General features: G+C 39.8%; 1 protein-coding gene across 1 annotated transcript in view; it reads right to left on the bottom strand.

Moving 5' to 3' along the window:
- Positions 1 to 16,714, bottom strand: part of cacnb3 (calcium channel, voltage-dependent, beta 3 subunit) — an 89,375-nt gene extending 72,661 nt beyond the window's left edge. The window contains exon 1 of the mRNA XM_012956448.3: positions 16,585 to 16,714. Within this exon, the coding sequence (XP_012811902.1) occupies positions 16,585 to 16,623 (39 nt within the window). The 5' untranslated portion in view covers positions 16,624 to 16,714. The remainder of the gene's footprint in view (positions 1 to 16,584) is intronic.
- Between the last annotated feature and the right edge of the window lie 1,962 nt (positions 16,715 to 18,676).

Here is an 18,676-nt window from a genome sequence, read left to right as displayed (position 1 = left end):
CCAAATGGCCACTAATTGTGTTGATATTGGAGGGAAGATGGAACATGGGGTAAGTCCATATTAGGCTAATTAGTTTGCAATTTACCTTTCTAAGTTTAGAAGGGAATAATTCAGAATCAGTTTAGTTTAATCAGTTCAGAAGGAAATCATTCCTCTCTGTGTGCCCCAACTGGCAGCTCCCATTCTTCTAAATCAATTTGTAAAATGTTTCCTACAAGTTGAATGTGATGGACTCTAATCCAGGTTGGTGTTACTATGTATTATGGGGATGCACCGAATCCACTTTTTCGGATTCGGCCAAATCCCCGAATCCTTCGTAAAAGAGTTGGGCAAATACCAAACCGAGTCCGAATCCTAATTAGTATATTCTTATTAGGTTTTGGAAGGGTTTAACCCTTCTACTGCCAGCCATTTTGGTCAAAGCGGAACTTGTATTGCCAGACAGTTTTTGAACATTTTGCACTGTTTCACTTTAGGGGCCTTTCCTCGGGGGGACTTTTAGTTTACCAAGGAAAACAATATATCGTTTTTTTCAGAACAACCTAAGCTTTCAAAATATGGTAGAATTTTTGTGTAATTCCAATTCTGTAACAAGATATAGGCTTCTAAATGTCTAAAAATGCAAAAAAAATCAAATTTTCCATAATATAATCACACATACTAGAAACAAAAATTATTTTATGCACGAATATACAACTGATTTGGAAAGTCCCATGTCTCCTGAACGTGCCAATACCAAATATATATAGTTTTATGGAGATTTCTCACTTGTATAGGTCAAAAACTCCCAGCAGTACACTACCAAATTCCCAAAGCACTGCTCCAAAAAAACTGCATACTTTGGATTTCAAGGCCAAAATTCCACTAACAGAAGGTTTATCCCAGAAAATTGTACATTTTTGGAAAGAACAGATTCTGGGGAATACAGAATAGGCACAACTGTCTGTCTACTCCAAACTATCAAGTCGCAATGCTTTCCTAAAGTTATTGGTTTTTATCAAAATTTGTGATTTTTTTTAAAAATCGCTTCAAAGCTTCCAGTCTATAGTATCTTATCTCCTACAGGTCATAAAGTAACCAAATAAAACACCCTAAATATGAATGCCTGGGGTCCACTGAACAGTTTGATGCCCAATATGTATAGGTTTACCTAAGTATGTGGCATGTAGGGGCCCCAATGTGAACATACCCCATATGAACTGTCATTTCTGTCATTTCAGCTTCTGCAAAATCAACACATTTACATCATTATATGTGGGATAAAGCTAGTAAAAAGTATGCTCACCCCAGAAAGTCATATATTTTTGGAAAGTACACATTCCCCCGAATCTAAAATGGGTACCCATGTCTTTCTACTCCAAAGTACCAAGCCGCACAGCTTTTCTAAAGTTAGCAATTTTGATGACATTTCCAAAAATCCCCTCAAAGCTTCCACTTTGAAGCATCTTATCTCCCACATAGCATTAGGTACCAAGATAAAACACCCTGAATTTGAACGCCAGGGGTCCACTGAACAGTTTGATGCCCAATATGTATAGGTTTACCTAAGTATGTGGCATGTAGGGGCCCCAATGTGAACATACCCCATATGAACTGTCATTTCTGTCATTTCAGCTTCTGCAAAATCAACACATTTACATCATTATATGTGGGATGAAGCTAGTAAAAAGTACGCTCACCCCAGAAAGTCATATATTTTTGGAAAGTACACATTCCCCCGAATCTAAAATGGGTACCCATGTCTTTCTACTCCAAAGTACCAAGCCGCACAGCTTTTCTAAAGTTAGCAATTTTGATGACATTTCCAAAAATCCCCTCAAAGCTTCCACTTTGAAGCATCTTATCTCCCACATAGCATTAGGTACCAAGATAAAACACCCTGAATTTGAACGCCAGGGGTCCACTGAACAGTTTGATGCCCAATATGTATAGGTTTACCTAAGTATGTGGCATGTAGGGGCCCCAATGTGAACATACCCCATATGAACTGTCATTTCTGTCATTTCAGCTTCTGCAAAATCAACACATTTACATCATTATATGTGGGATAAAGCTAGTAAAAAGTATGCTCACCCCAGAAAGTCATATATTTTTGGAAAGTACACATTCCCCCGAATCTAAAATGGGTACCCATGTCTTTCTACTCCAAAGTACCAAGCCGCACAGCTTTTCTAAAGTTAGCAATTCTGATGACATTTCCAAAAATCCCCTCAAAGCTTCCACTTTGAAGCATCTTATCTCCCACATAGCATTAGGTACCAAGATAAAACACCCTGAATTTGAACGCCAGGGGTCCACTGAACAGTTTGATGCCCAATATGTATAGGTTTACCTAAGTATGTGGCATGTAGGGGCCCCAATGTGAACATACCCCCATATGAACTGTCATTTCTGTCATTTCAGCTCCTGCAGAATCAACACATTTACATTATTATATGTGGGATAAAGCTACAAAAAAGTACGCTCACCCCAGAAAGTCATATATTTTTGGAAAGTACACATTCCCCCGAATCTAAAATGGGTACCCATGTCTTTCTACTCCAAAGTACCAAGCCGCACAGCTTTTCTAAAGTTAGCAATTTTGATGACATTTCCAAAAATCCCCTCAAAGCTTCCACTTTGCAGCATCTTATCTCCCACATAGCATTAGGTACCAAGATAAAACACCCTGAATTTGAACACCAGGGGTCCACTGAACAGTTTGATGCCCAATATGTATAGGTTTACCCAAGTATGTGGCATGTAGGGGCCCGAATGTGAACATACCCCCATATATACTGTCATTTCTGTCATTTCAGCTCCTGCAAAATCAACACATTTACATCATTATATGTGAGATAAAGCTACAAAAAAGTACGCTCACCCCAGAAAGCCATATATTTTTGGAAAGTACACATTCCCCCGAATCTAAAATGGGTACCCATGTCTTTCTACTCCAAAGTACCAAGCCGCACAGCTTTTCTAAAGTTAGCAATTTTGATGACATTTCCAAAAATCCCCTCAAAGCTTCCATTTTGAAGCATCTTATCTCCCACATAGCATTAGGTACCAAGATAAAACACCCTGAATTTGAACGCCAGGGGTCCACTGAACAGTTTGATGCCCAATATGTATAGGTTTACCTAAGTATGTGGCATGTAGGGGCCCCAATGTGAACATACCCCCATATATACTGTCATTTCTGTCATTTCAGCTCCTGCAAAATCAACACATTTACATCATTATATGTGGGATAAAGCTACAAAAAAGTACGCTCACCCCAGAAAGTCATATATTTTTGGAAAGTACACATTCCCCCGAATCTAAAATGGGTACCCATGTCTTTCTACTCCAAAGTACCAAGCCGCACAGCTTTTCTAAAGTTAGCAATTTTGATGACATTTCCAAAAATCCCCTCAAAGCTTCCACTTTGCAGCATCTTATCTCCCACATAGTGTTAGGTACCAAGATAAAACACCCTAAATTTGAACGCCAGGGGTCCACTGAACAGTTTGATGCCCAATATGTATAGGTTTACCTAAGTATGTGGCATGTAGGGGCCCCAATGGGAACATACCCCCATATGATCTATCATTTCAGCTCCTGCAAAATCAACACATTTACATCCTTTATGTGGGATAATGCTACAAAAAAAGTACATTCACCCCAGAAAGCCATATATTTTTGGAAAATACACATCCCCCCGAATCTATAATGGGTAAATATTTCTTATTGCTACAAAGTACCAAGCTGTAAAGCTTCCTAAGTTTGCAGATTTATATGACATTTCGAAAATCGCATAAAAATGTTGCAATTTGCCGCATTTATCTCTCACAATTTCTTGATAAAGATCAGATAAAGACAAATCACCCCAAAAAGGAACACCAGAGGTCTACTGAACAGTTTGATGCCCAATATGCATAGATATACCAAAGTCTGCGGTATGTACTGAACCCAAAATGAAAATAGCGCATAAGGATTTCTCGCCTGCCAGCTCAGCTTTTGCACACAGAGCCCCCTGTCAGTGTATTATGTGCCAAAACTTCCCCTAACCATACAGTGACCCCCACAAAACCATATATTTTTGGAAAGTACACATTCTGACAAATCCAACAAGGGTAAAGAGTCCTTTCTACACCAAAGTACCAATCTGCAGAGCTTTCCTAAAGTTATTGGTTTTTATGACATTTCAGAAAATCGCCTAAAAATGTTGCAATTTGTCGCATTTATCTCACACAATTTCTTGCGTACAAAGGCAAGTCACCCCAAATAGGAACACCAGAGGCCTACTGAACAGTTTGATGCCCAATATGCATAGATATACCAAAGTCTGCGGTATGTACTGAACCCTAAATGAAAATAGCGCATAAGGATTTCTCGCCTGCCAGCTCAGCTTTTGCACACAGAGCCCCCTGTCAGTGTATTATGTGCCAAAACTTCCCCTAACTATACAGATCCCCCACAAAACCATATATTTTTGGAAAGTACACATTCTGACAAATCCAACAAGGGTAAAGAGTCCTTTCTACACCAAAGTACCAATCTGCAGAGCTTTCCTAAAGTTATCGGTTTTTATGACATTTCAGAAAATCGCCTAAAAATGTTGCAATTTGTCGCATTTATCTCACACAATTTCTTGCGTACAAAGGCAAGTCACCCCAAATAGGAACACCAGAGGCCTACTGAACAGTTTGATGCCCAATATGCATAGATATACCAAAGTCTGCAGTATGTACTGAACCCTAAATGAAAATAGCGCATAAGGATTTCTCGCCTGCCAGCTCAGCTTTTGCACACAGAGCCCCCTGTCAGTGTATTATGTGCCAAAACTTCCCCTAACTATACAGAGACCACCACAAAACCATATATTTTTGGAAAGTACACATTCTGACAAATCCAACAAGGGTAAAGAGTCCTTTCTACACCAAAGTACCAAGCCGCAAAGCTTTCCTAAAGTTATCGGTTTTTATGACATTTCAGAAAATCGCCTAAAAATGTTGCAATTTGTCGCATTTATCTCACACAATTTCTTGCGTACAAAGGCAAGTCACCCCAAATAGGAACACCAGAGGCCTACTGAACAGTTTGATGCCCAATATGCATAGATATACCAAAGTCTGCGGTATGTACTGAACCCTAAATGAAAATAGCGCATAAGGATTTCTCGCCTGCCAGCTCAGCTTTTGCACACAGAGCCCCCTGTCAGTGTATTATGTGCCAAAACTTCCCCTAACTATACAGATCCCCCACAAAACCATATATTTTTGGAAAGTACACATTCTGACAAATCCAACAAGGGTAAAGAGTCCTTTCTACACCAAAGTACCAATCTGCAGAGCTTTCCTAAAGTTATCGGTTTTTATGACATTTCAGAAAATCGCCTAAAAATGTTGCAATTTGTCGCATTTATCTCACACAATTTCTTGCGTACAAAGGCAAGTCACCCCAAATAGGAACACCAGAGGCCTACTGAACAGTTTGATGCCCAATATGCATAGATATACCAAAGTCTGCAGTATGTACTGAACCCTAAATGAAAATAGCGCATAAGGATTTCTCGCCTGCCAGCTCAGCTTTTGCACACAGAGCCCCCTGTCAGTGTATTATGTGCCAAAACTTCCCCTAACTATACAGAGACCACCACAAAACCATATATTTTTGGAAAGTACACATTCTGACAAATCCAACAAGGGTAAAGAGTCCTTTCTACACCAAAGTACCAAGCCGCAAAGCTTTCCTAAAGTTATCGGTTTTTATGACATTTCAGAAAATCGCCTAAAAATGTTGCAATTTGTCGCATTTATCTCACACAATTTCTTGCGTACAAAGGCAAGTCACCCCAAATAGGAACACCAGAGGCCTACTGAACAGTTTGATGCCCAATATGCATAGATATACCAAAGTCTGCGGTATGTACTGAACCCTAAATGAAAATAGCGCATAAGGATTTCTCGCCTGCCAGCTCAGCTTTTGCACACAGAGCCCCCTGTCAGTGTATTATGTGCCAAAACTTCCCCTAACTATACAGAGACCCCCACAAAACCATATATTTTTGGAAAGTACACATTCTGACAAATCCAACAAGGGTAAAGAGTCCTTTCTACACCAAAGTACCAAGCCGCAAAGCTTTCCTAAAGTTATCGGTTTTTATGACATTTCAGAAAATCGCCTAAAAATGTTGCAATTTGCCGCATTTATCTCACACAATTTCTTGCGTACAAAGGCAAGTCACCCCAAATAGGAACACCAGAGGCCTACTGAACAGTTTGATGCCCAATATGCATAGATATACCAAAGTCTGCGGTATGTACTGAACCCTAAATGAAAATAGCGCATAAGGATTTCTCGCCTGCCAGCTCAGCTTTTGCACACAGAGCCCCCTGTCAGTGTATTATGTGCCAAAACTTCCCCTAACTATACAGAGACCCCCACAAAACCATATATTTTTGGAAAGTACACATTCTGACAAATCCAACAAGGGTTAAGAGTCCTTTCTACACCAAAGTACCAAGCCGCAAAGCTTTCCTAAAGTTATCGGTTTTTATGACATTTCAGAAAATCGCCTAAAAATGTTGCAATTTTCCGCATTTATCTCACACAATTTCTTGCGTACAAAGGCAAGTCACCCCAAATAGGAACACCAGAGGCCTACTGAACAGTTTGATGCCCAATATGCATAGATATACCAAAGTCTGCGGTATGTACTGAACCCAAAATGAAAATAGCGCATAAGGATTTCTCGCCTGCCAACTCAGCTTTTGCACACAGAGCCCCCTGTCAGTGTATTATGTGCAGTAACCCCCCCTAACTATACAGTGACCCCCAGAAAACCATATATTTTTGGAAAGTACACATTCTGATGAATTCAAAATAGGTAAAGTTATTTTTGTACACCAAAGTTACACCTGGCAAAGCTACGCTAAAAACAGATCAGGAACACTTATATAGGGATAAAATGTGATAAAACCACAAAAATTGTGCAAATCAGTGAAACAACAAAATAAGTCACATGACAGTGTAATTAGTGGCCAGAATATCTGATCCAATAGTTACGCTGTCAAAATAAACAGTTTTTAGGTAAAAGAAAATAAAAACAAAGTGGTAAAATGAAAAAAAAAAAAAAAAAAAAAGCAAAACAAAAAAAACCCAAAGTGTTTGTGTATACATGTGTGTACATGTGTAAAAGTTGTGTGATAGTGTGTAAGTGTGTATATGAGTGTAAATAAGTGTATAAAAGTGTGAAAAATGAAAAAAATAAAAAATTAAAAAAAAAAAAAATGCTAAAATGTGTGCTGTAAGTGTGTGTAAATGTATGTAAGTGTGTATAAATGTATGTAAATGTGTGTATAAGTGTGTAAAAGTGTGTAAATGCAATAAAAAAAAAAACTCCTTACCTGTTCCTGAAGACCGATCGCCTCCTTCCTCATTTGGGCCGGCGCTGGGGGAGAGAGAGGAAGCAGGAAGCAGCAGACGCGATGCGATCGCGTCTGCTGCTTCCTGGAGGGTCCTGCGAGCGATCGGCTCGCAGGACCCTGATGACAGCCCCCCTGGCACATTGCCCAGGGGGGCTGTCATTGTTAGAAGCCCTCTGCAGCGGCGGCACATGCCGCCACTGCAGAGGGCAGCGCTTAAACGCCAACGACGTATGAGACACGTCGTTGGCGTTTAAGCCCTTTTACTGCCAGCACGTATGCCATACGTGCTTGGCAGTAAAAGAGTTAATATTGGCATGTTGAAAAATGTTCAACTTCCATGATTACGTGACAAAAAGTCATGTGATTTTTAGGATTTGGTTTGTCCTTAAAGGAGAATGCAAGTCAAAATTTAAAAAGCATACTGCCCAATAGTCCTCCTATTGTTTAGTAAAAACGTCACACTTTTGGCTCACCTAATCAAATATTTACTCAGTCACACTTACTTCACATTTTCTAGAACAGGCAGCCATCTCTAAAAAGGTATTCTCCCTTCCTTTCCCTCCTTGCTTCATACTGCACATGTGTTTCATTCCCTCCCTCCCCTCTGCCAGATCCACTTCTGATTGGCTGGTGGGCATGTGTAGCTCAGAACAGCAGACAGGATCAAGTTACACACATGCTCAGAGAATAGGAAGGCTGCCGCTGGCACCTACAGGAAGGGAAGAGAGATTTCAGTGATGTCACTGTAGTCTTCACACTGCTGTAGGCTGCCAGCACCATATCTCAGAGAAGCAAACAGGGATCTGGGAATTTAGATATGCAGTAAGTACTTAAATAGAATGCATTTAGACTTACTTTTAATTTATATTAACCTTTCATTGTCCTTTAATGTATTAAGATATATTTTTAAGAATTCACTAGAAACCTGAAGCAGATCATTATGCAGGTACTTGACACTCCCAGAAGATTAGTTGTAGATTGTGTTTAAAGTGCTCTCTGCCTTTTGTTTTTGGACCTGTGCAGGCCTATTAAAATATCTATTAAAATGCAGCATCCCTTGCACAGAGTGTCTTGGTGCCACATATCACTCTAAGCCATATTACATCTCTACACCCAAAAGTCCTACACCAAAGTTCCCCTCTGTTGCACTTCATGGGCTCTAATGAGATCAAAACAGGCAAACTGCAAGTTTGGATTTATGGTTATGGTATGCATCCGAAACCACTGGTATAGCAGAAGATAGCTTCTGCTATACCAGTGGTTTCGGATGCACCAAATAAGAGAATAAGTTACATTTCTCTGCCCTTAATTTCTTAAATGATGGTTGAAATCTCTGATTTTTGGTTTTTCCCAGTGCAATATGTGTAGGTATGTATTATGTTTTAAGAAGGCTTTTACTGCACTAAGAATTCCTTGTCATCGCTTCGGCAGTACAAGGTATGTGTGGCCGATATAAAGTCAAGAAAAAATGCCAAATATTGCATGGGTCCTGAAGTTAGTATGCAGTAAGGTGCCTATTTGGGTTGCCATATGACATGCACAGGGGTGTGAGGCACAGCCATTATACACAACATGCATGCAAGTTACGTAAATATTACATATTATAGAGAATACCGTGGAAGCAAACCCTGCGGTCCAGGCCGCCCTGTCCCCCCCATGGCCGCGGGGTCTGCTTCCTCGTTACTTATAGTATTGTGGTGGCATCCTGCACACTAATGCAGAAGTTATATATGGTGGTGCTGGTGTTCTCTAGACACCTGGAATGGTATCACAGTGGTACTGCAAATAGCAAAATAGGAACTGCACACACAGCTTGCCCTGAAAAAATATGTAATACCCAAGACATCTGATGAAGGGTGGCTTGACTGCCCTAAACGTTATAATAAACCAAACTTGGGTATTCCACCCTTTTTCACAGCAAGCTGTGTGTGCGATTTCTATTTTGCTACTTCCTCTACACTAATGCCACTGCCACGGTGACTGTCCAGGAATTTAAAGGAGAAGGAAAGGCTAATAAAAAGTCAGCTCAAGCTGCAGGCATACCTTCAGTTCTCTCAATAGTGCCCTTAAGTCTCCCCATATTTCGCCTGTTCAGATGATCAGAAGCCTCATAGGAAAAATAAACGGTGAGCTCTGTAAAGAAAATTCCCATAATGCTTCACTCCTGCACCAAGACCGGTGTACATGCACAGTGTGTAAGACTATGAGGAAGCTTCCTGCTGATTGGTTCAGATCGCACATTCCTTAGGGGGGGAGGGAGTTCTTAGCATTCTTAAGGGAGGGGGGAGCAGGAGAGGGGAGAGCTGTGTGTCTCTGGCACAGGAAAACAGAGACAACAAATCTTTTGACAGAGGACTCAGTGCTGCGTTTCTAGGAGTGCTTATGGCTGTATTTACATAGACCTTTCTGATAAAGCTTATTTAGTTTTTACATTTATATCTCCTTTAGGCTCACCTGTCTGGGAAAGGTTAGCAGACGACCCCACAGTTACGTCCTGGAACTTTCAGCAGGAACAGCCATTGGCATTGGTTACCCCCTGGTCAGTATTTGACCGGCCCAGCCAATAAATCACTAGCTAAGACCGGAATTACAAATTTCCCATCAATGTAATTGCCAGTTAATTTGTAATGCCCTAAGAATGCCTCCCTTCCCTGACCCTTTCCTCTGACAAATTACCCCAGACCCACCTGTACTCCACCCATTTCCCAACTCACTCTGCCCATTTCCCTGCTCCACGTGGCCCCCTCCCGCCTGCTTGCCCGACCCAAAGGCTGGTATAGTTAAAAAAAAGTGTCAACCCTAGTTGGAATTGTGCCCAATGTGTACCACAGCTCCCGGCATTTATAGAAAAGCAAGATTGCCTATCTGTCATTTCCAGGTGTATAACTAGAGGAAGCAGACCTCCGCAGTTGCAGGGGGGCCCGGGGGACAAGGAAGCCTGGACTGCAGTGTCTGATTTACAGAAATCTGCCCGCCCCCGTCAACTCCTAAAGAGAAAATGTGAAAAAATACACCTGCTCGCGCACGTGCCCACTAGGTGGATGTACAAGTGCGAACAGACAGAGAGCAGGCTGTGATCTCTGGGCCCCTCCTAAGATGTTTTTTGGTCATTTCCCCTACAATAGAGCCAACCCAGAGAGCTGCAGCTCACATATTCAGTACATTAATTATTAAATAACAAGATTCTGTGTTTTTAAAGATGCAAAGTAATCAGGATTGCATATCTAGGCAATAAATCCAGAGAGGTATCTTAGATTTATAAAATAAAAGAGTTTGACAGATCTGCACAGCTATAGGCTTCCATTTGAGAGACAAGATTTCTACTCCTTCTCATAAATCAATTGGAATTAAAAATTCATATTCTCTTTAATGCATCCAATACTATCTGAACAAAATATCCCTTGCATCACAAGGGCTGCAGGAGTTACTACAAATAAATGTTTATGACACCTAAAAGCTTTTCTGACTGCAGAATCCCTAGGTAATACACTCCATTTGCACCAGTTACCAGCAAAGGTCAGTTTTGAGGATGATGTCAGAGGGAGCGCAGGAGTCCAGAGCTGTAACACTGTAAGCGCTGACTTCTTCTACAGCTTTTGCTGAAGGTCTGCCACTAAACAACATGCTCTCTTAATTAAACATTAGTGGCCAAACTGTATATTTGTGTAGCCTCATATTAGAGTAGGTAGTGGTGTAGAATGCATAGCTGGGGACACACAGTGGTATATTTTACAAAAATAGTGACTAAAGGAATGCGGTCACGTAAAAACATGTTATTTTCATATTGCATCAGTTAATAGAGCTACTCTAGCAGAATTCTGTGCTGAATCCATTTTTTTAAAAGAGAATTTATTTTTTGAAATTTGACATGGTGCTAAAGATGTTTGTTTAGTTTCCTAGATGCCCTCAGCCATGTGACTTGTGCTCTGATAAACTTCAGTCACACTTTACTGCAGAGCTGCAAGTTGGAGTGATATTTGGGGATTGTAATATATATTGAGAGGTTCCTGCCACACGTTATGGTACTGTAAATGGTTATTGTAATCTACAATATATAACACACATTAATAGAAAGTGGATTTGTTTTTCTGAAGTGAGTGCTAATTTCACACTATGATAATTCTGGTCCTATGTTGAAACTTTAAAGTAACTGGATTTCCATATCCTGGGTAAGTCAAAGGGATTCTGGGAACAAATTCCTTAAGGCTCCAAGAAAAATCCCATTTACACGAGTTTATGCTATAGGCTAAAGCTTACCCACTGGGTTTTAATGCAGAAGCCAGGATAATAGTTAATCAGATTCCCAACTACAGACCAGATTCACCCTTCTTAGGGCTCATCAGTGTAGTCAAGGGTTTTCTGATCAGCTTAGGTAGAGCCAGGAGTGGGGATTCACTAACAAGTCAAAAGGGTTGACAAGACCGCCTTAAAGGACAATGAAAGGTTAATATAAATTAAAAGTAAGTCTAAAAGGCATTCTTTTTAAGTACTTACTGCATATCTAAATTCCCAGATCCCTGCTTGCTTCTCTGAGATATGGTGCGGCAGCCTACAGCAGTGTGAAGACTACAGTGACATCAATGAAATCTCTCTCCCCTTCCTGTAGGCTGCCAGCGGCAGCCTTCCTATTCTCTGAGCATGTGTGTAACTTGATCCTGTCTCCTGTTCTGAGCTACACATGCCCACCAGCCAATCAGAAGCGGATCTGCCAGAGGGGAGGGGGGGACGGAATGAAACACATGTGCAGTATGAAGCAAGGAGGGAAAGGAAGGGAGAATACCTTTTTAGAGATGGCTGCCTGTTCTAGAAAATGTGAAGTAAGTGTGAGTAAATATTTGATTAGGTGAGCCAAAAGTGTGGCGTTATTACTAAACAATAGGAGGACTATTGGGCAGTATGCTTTTTAAATTTTGACTTGCATTCTCCTTTAAGGCTTCTAGAAAAATCCCATTTACATGGGTTTATTGTATAGGCTAAAGCTTACCCACTGGGTAAATAGGATTTTTCTAGGATCACTTTGTCATCTGTGGGCTCACTTTAGGAACATCTTCAAGCCTAACTGGTCCCAGGTCATTGGGATATTCCATCTAGCTTAGGCTTATATGTCATGTTCTATAGAAAATAATTTATTCTATAGGTTTTTATAGGTTACTGGCATTAAAATGTGAAAATAATTTGCTTTGCTTTTCAGGCCTGCTTTCAGAATATAGACTTGAGGAGAGTGTCTGAGGTTGTCATAATCAGTGGCCTAACTATAAAGGAAGAATACCCTGCAGTCACAGGGGCTCCCCTGCCTGAGAATGAGGAAAATGTTCTCTGCAGGGAGCAGAGAACACAAGCGGGTGGGGCGTGGGGGAGTGGCCTGGTGTAGGGGTTGCAATGTGCAGTGTGAAGATTTTTGTGGGGGAGGCAGGTGCCCTTTAGTTATGCCACTGGTCATACCATATAAATCCTACTTTTATATTCTGTCTTCTGTGTATAATATGTGCTCAACTGTGCTCTAACCTGACAAACCAGCTGGCCTTAAAGGAGAAGGAAATCTACTCAGACATTTTATTGCCAATAGATTAGTCCCAACAGTGTAAGCTAGAACACTATATTAATTCTGTAGAATGCTTTACCATACCTGAGTAAACAGCCATAGGAGCTCCCTCTTTATTTAAGATTTTAGCTTGGTCTGCCTTCACCTCCAGGCAGCAGTGTGTAAGCAGGAAACAGCTCTCAGCTCAGATTACAGCAGAGAGGGGAGGGGGAAAGAGCAGAAGGTAGGTGGAGAGAGGAGACAGCAGACTTGTGCCTTGCCCTAAAGAATTTTTCTGAGAGAAGTCTGACAACGAAAATTATATATACAGAATAAGAGAAAAAGAAATGTGATGTTTCTGTTCACAGAGTTTTTACCTTTCCTTCTACCTTTCCACTACAGAAACAGAAAAATAAAATAAAATATGCTTTCCTACATATGAAGGCCACAGTCAGTTACTGTTGGTCATTGCCTGTGTTTTTTCTTGCCACAAGAAAGTTTAGATATTTTAGTTAAACTCATGCTGCAAAGAGACTGCACAATTCTGCACACATTGCTAGCACAAAGAGGTTACAAAAGTTAGAAATTCAGCTCATCAAGTTATAAGGGACATTTGTTGCAGCTATCAGTCAGGAAAGTATGGATTCAACACTGCCCTGTCTCTTCCTCACCCATTTGTATAGTATCAATGGTAACTGCATTGGATGATCATCTTTCTTATGATCAGTTGAAACTTGTTAGAGGCAGAGTCATTTTAATAAATGAGCATCTGCCAAGATCCACCATAAGCCATTACATCTGCAATAAATTTTCACTGAAGCATCTCTTTGAATTGGCAGAGCCCTCCTTTTAAAAAGCAGGAAGAGCGTTACAGCTACTGATATCCTTTTGTTTTCTGATTTCGTTATTTTATTTATTATGTTATCTATCATAACATTGTCTTTGCACGAGCTTTATAATTTCGTCATAAAATATTTGCTAGATGCTTCTAGATTACTTATCCAATCCCCCATGCTCCTCTATAAGGTGGCTGCCATATTTGTGCATCAGGAGTCTGTTAGCATTAGAAGCTCTAACTGACAGATTGAGAAGGGACAGTCAGGTTGGCAAAACAGGCAGGTTTAGGGACTTCAAGTAACAATTACTTACAAAAGCAGCTCTATCAGTGCAAAACGATCAACATGACCAATAGGGAACTTTTATAGTACACAAATATTTTGAAGAGTAGTTTTTTAGTGTCAGTATCACTGTGAGTGTTGGCTTGCCTTCCAGCACTGAGTAGCATTTAGGGAGTTCTGTAGGCTACTTATTCACTCTAGTGTACACGCTGGACACTACCCATTTGTATTTGTACAACTGTAGGAAGGACTGTAGAGATATAGCCCCCTGCCTTATTCCTCTTATCACCTGTTTGATAAAGGGCAAGTGCCCGAAATGTTTCCTAGTCTTTGGCACAAATAAAACACTTTTAACACCACTTTGGAGTGCTGTAGCGCAATTTCTTGTCTCATTCCTCTTAAGCACTGAGCCCCTGCAGGCTGGGTAGAGTTAATAGATTGTCAGTCCTAGACTATATACACACACACACACAAGGCATTTTACAGATGGATCACTTGGATCTTCTTCATAAGTGCTATATCATCTCTCCATCACCAACATATGCGAGCAGGTTGGTTGGCAGTCTGGGAAAGAAATATTACTGATTCATTTAAAATAAAAACTGAGTATTAATTCTAAAAGGAGCCTTGGATATTCTATTTAGTCAGCTTTTTCCTTATCACATAATTTATTAGACACCTTTAATAAATACAATCCCTACCATCAGTTTCTTATTAGTGTTTCTCAGGGGACCCCAAAAAGGTCAGTCAGCTTTGCAACCTCAAAATTGGTTTAGAACCAGCCATGCGCCCTTTTATAATGACTATTTTCTGCTGTAGGAGGAAGCATCACAAAATGAAAAAGCATTATGGGAAAACTGTATTTTGTGGTCCCAAGCCCAGGTTAAGAATCCCTGCTCTGCAACATCAGCATTGCAATTGTAGAGTTTGCTTGGTTTGTGCAGCATCTTGCAAAGATTTTCTAAATGTCCTTTTTTTAATACACACTTTAAAGTCTAAAATCATTTTCATCAGGGCCATGATGAAATATTTAAAACAGCCACATAAATTATTTACAGATCACCCAGAAAGCAGATACAGGTATGGTACTTGTTATCCAGAATGTTCTGGACCTTGGGTGTTCCAGATAAGGGTTCTTTCCATAATTTGGATCGGCACTAAAAAAAAAATGTAAACATTAAATCAACCCAGTAGGATTGTTTTGCCTCCAATAAGGATTAATTGTATAATACTGTTTTATTATTACAGAGAAAAGGAAATATTTTTTCAAGATATGATTTATTTATCTGGATAATGATTTTATGGATAATGGATCTCATACCTGTATTTAGTTTAATCCACTAACTATAATGATATGGTCACTTGTCGGTAGAGAAAGTGTTAGTTTAGTGCAGTATAGTACAGCTGCCAGAGGAACTAGGGAAGTAAGCTGACATACATTTATTAATGAAATGAAAGTGCTATTTTCTTGTTTTTCTCTTGTCCTGGTTCAGACTTTCTTTTTGTCGCAAAAACATGAATATTTATCATTTTACCATTTTTCTGATTATACAGAAGCAGTAGTTGACTAGGTAAATCACTGATTTTTCCCCCAAGTTGAAATGTCAGTGACCCCAAATTCTTACATAAGAGCTGAGCAGGGGGGATAACAGCTGAATGAACCCAACGCTTGACTCGTTATTTCTGTTTACAGATAAAGAGAAAGATCTTAATTTTTAGAGACTTTTATAGAAGAAAATCCAGGTTTTCTGAATTGCGCAGTCTGCAGTAAGTAAATGTTTATTAAATTCCCTCTACGGGGAAATGCTCAGTGTTTTGGTGTAAAAATGTGATAACTTCCAACTAAGTAAAGTACATGGATGAGTTGGTCTGTTTACATAATACAGTACAATTCTCATAAACAGCTTAACTTTGGGTTAAGTATACTTAGATTGCATGTTCTGCAGGACAGGCACCCATCTCCCCCAAAGTCCCAGCACATGGAACTTCTTTCTATTTCTTTTGTATATATTGCAATGTTTGTTCCCCTTGTCTGTACTACTAATATACAGGCATGGGATCTATTATCCAGAAACCCATTACCCAGAAAGCTTTGAATTACAGGAAGGTTATCTCCCATAGATTCTTTTTTTAATCAAATAATTGACATTTTTAAAAATGATTTCCTTTTTCTTTGTAATAATAAAACAGTACTTTGTACTTGATCCCAACTAAGATATAACAATCATAAGGTAGGAGATCCAAATTACAGAAAGACCCCTTCCAGAAAACCCTAGGTCCCGAGCATTCTGGATAACAGGTCCCATACCTGTACTATGTATGTACAACAGGGGTGTATTCTGGTAACTGCCTACAAACTGCAAAACAAGTTTAATGAAATCACTGGGAATATTAACAAATAAGTGCACATCCCCTTCCCCATCCCACATTGTGTTTGATCAACTAACCTATATGTCACAGTTATTTCCACCCTGGGGTCCAGGCATTGAGCTTCTTTGCAGCTGGGAGACAATGGTATATAGTCCCAAACAGTGTGGGAAGCCCAGCTTACCTCGTTCAGCAGGAACACACTGGAGTTGGACAGCGACATGCAAATAGGCTGCTTCTGTTGGAGGCAGGGAGCAGGAGGCTGGGGATAGTGCACTCGGGCTGCATTGACTTGCTGCTCTCACATCACAGCACACAGGGCTTCTGGGAACCCAACCCACTAGATTTTTGTTTTTCAACCAGGGTTTTGATCAGACCCAACCCACTAGACATGAGCATCATCACAACACATTTGTTCCTGATTATTTCAAGGACTCTCCCCCCACCCCCATAACTTCTGAAAAATTCATATTTTTCTTAAACTAAAACGCTTTAAAAATTGATGTGTATCCAATCTATGTTTGAGTGGCAGACTGCTGTACAGGGAACTGTTTCATTAACCAGTAACACCAGCTATGCCAGCTACATTCCATTAAGGGCTGCTTTACTGATATTGTTGAACATGGTTTTCTGCATCTCAAATTGGTTTTTTTTCCATATAATTGATATAATTATAGAATGCTGAAAAACCTACTACAATTTTACCATTGTTTATAATAATTTACACCACCAAAGAGCAAACCAGTTAAGGCAGAACACCATGAGGAAAAGTACTACAAATGACTAATAAATTGCAGGAGAACATACATTCACATAACGAAATTTCTTCTAGACTCAAATTTTGATAAAGAGGAAAAATATGGGAAAAAATATAAATGCAAATCAACTTCTGAATGTTAGTAAACCAGGTTCCAGGACTATTTAGGAGGTAAGGCTCAATACTTCAGCTATTCACTGGCCACAAATAAGTACTGTCTATGAATGGCCATGATCCATTATTCTGTTTATTCCGACTGATTGGACCTCAGGACGTGAAGAGGAGCTGCTTCTCCTCTTCATTGCCTCACGTGAGCAACAGGGACAGGATGCAACATCAGAACAAGGTGCTCTACAACAATTCAAGATATAATGACTTATAAAAGATGCAGAAAATGAATGTCTTATATGTATATAGGAGAGAGCTTATGGCAATTACAAGAATTTGCATGCGTTGCCTAATGCTGTCAGCCAGAAGTAGCTGATGAGTTACAAACCCAAGGAAGACCATGTCCATTGTACACAATTATTGGGTCATTGGTTCTATAACAATATGGGAATGCAATTCCATGAAGTGATCTCACTGATCAGCCTATGGGCCAATCAGAATTAAATTGCTGTTTGTGTGTTTGGCCAGATTGCACTATATATAAATGTAATACACAAGAGCTATGAATATCTTGTAAATTACATCCTTATATCCTTATAATCAGTGCCTAGCGATGTCATCAGTTTTAATAGGTGTTCAGTGACCTTATTTCTGTCACATGACTCACTAAAACGTGTGTATATTAAATAAAGTACCCCCTGCTGTAAAATATGAGGATATTAGAAGTTGCCTTAGAGTTCCATGACCTGACCCCTTATCTGGAAAATCCCAGGTCCCAAACATTCTGAATAACAGATCCTATACCTGTATTATCAAATAGGTCAATGATCATTCTATTCCTCTTTCAGTAAAAGGAAGGAATAATTTAAGCATCATTTCCTTTTAGACTGTAAGCTCTAATAACTAGGGCCCTCTTTTCCTCCTGTATCGATATTTGTATGTTTGGCCAATTCAACCTTCTGTTGTTCTGCACCACAGAATATGTTGTCACTTTATAAATACACATTAATAGTAATGGTTTGTTTATTATTTTATTATTATTTTGTTGTGAAAGGGTTTTTTTTAGCATTCTTCCCAAAGAATCATGAGCTTTTATATCAGAGGTGGGAGCAAAGGTAAAAGAGTGCATTCAGCAGTAGGTTGAGATGGGTTAACATAAGAAAGCAAGTTTGCATGCACTTAGATTTCCTGCAGCTAGACTATTCCTGGGATACTGTTTAATGGATGCTTTCAGAACGCAGAGTTCCCTGGGGTTTGGACAGGCATCTTATGTTTCTGAAAAGGAGCAGGCAATAGAAGCAAGAAAAAAAGCCCTTGGCAGTTCCCTCTTTCACTGATTAAGCAGTTCAGGAAATCAAAAACTCGTTGGGTTTTAAATAGATGCATCAATGCTTTTTTTAGTGTATCATCT

This window comes from Xenopus tropicalis, chromosome 2, assembly GCF_000004195.4.
Source record: "Xenopus tropicalis strain Nigerian chromosome 2, UCB_Xtro_10.0, whole genome shotgun sequence".
Lineage (NCBI taxonomy): Eukaryota > Metazoa > Chordata > Amphibia > Anura > Pipidae > Xenopus > Xenopus tropicalis.
This window is presented reverse-complemented; position numbering and strand designations above follow the sequence as displayed.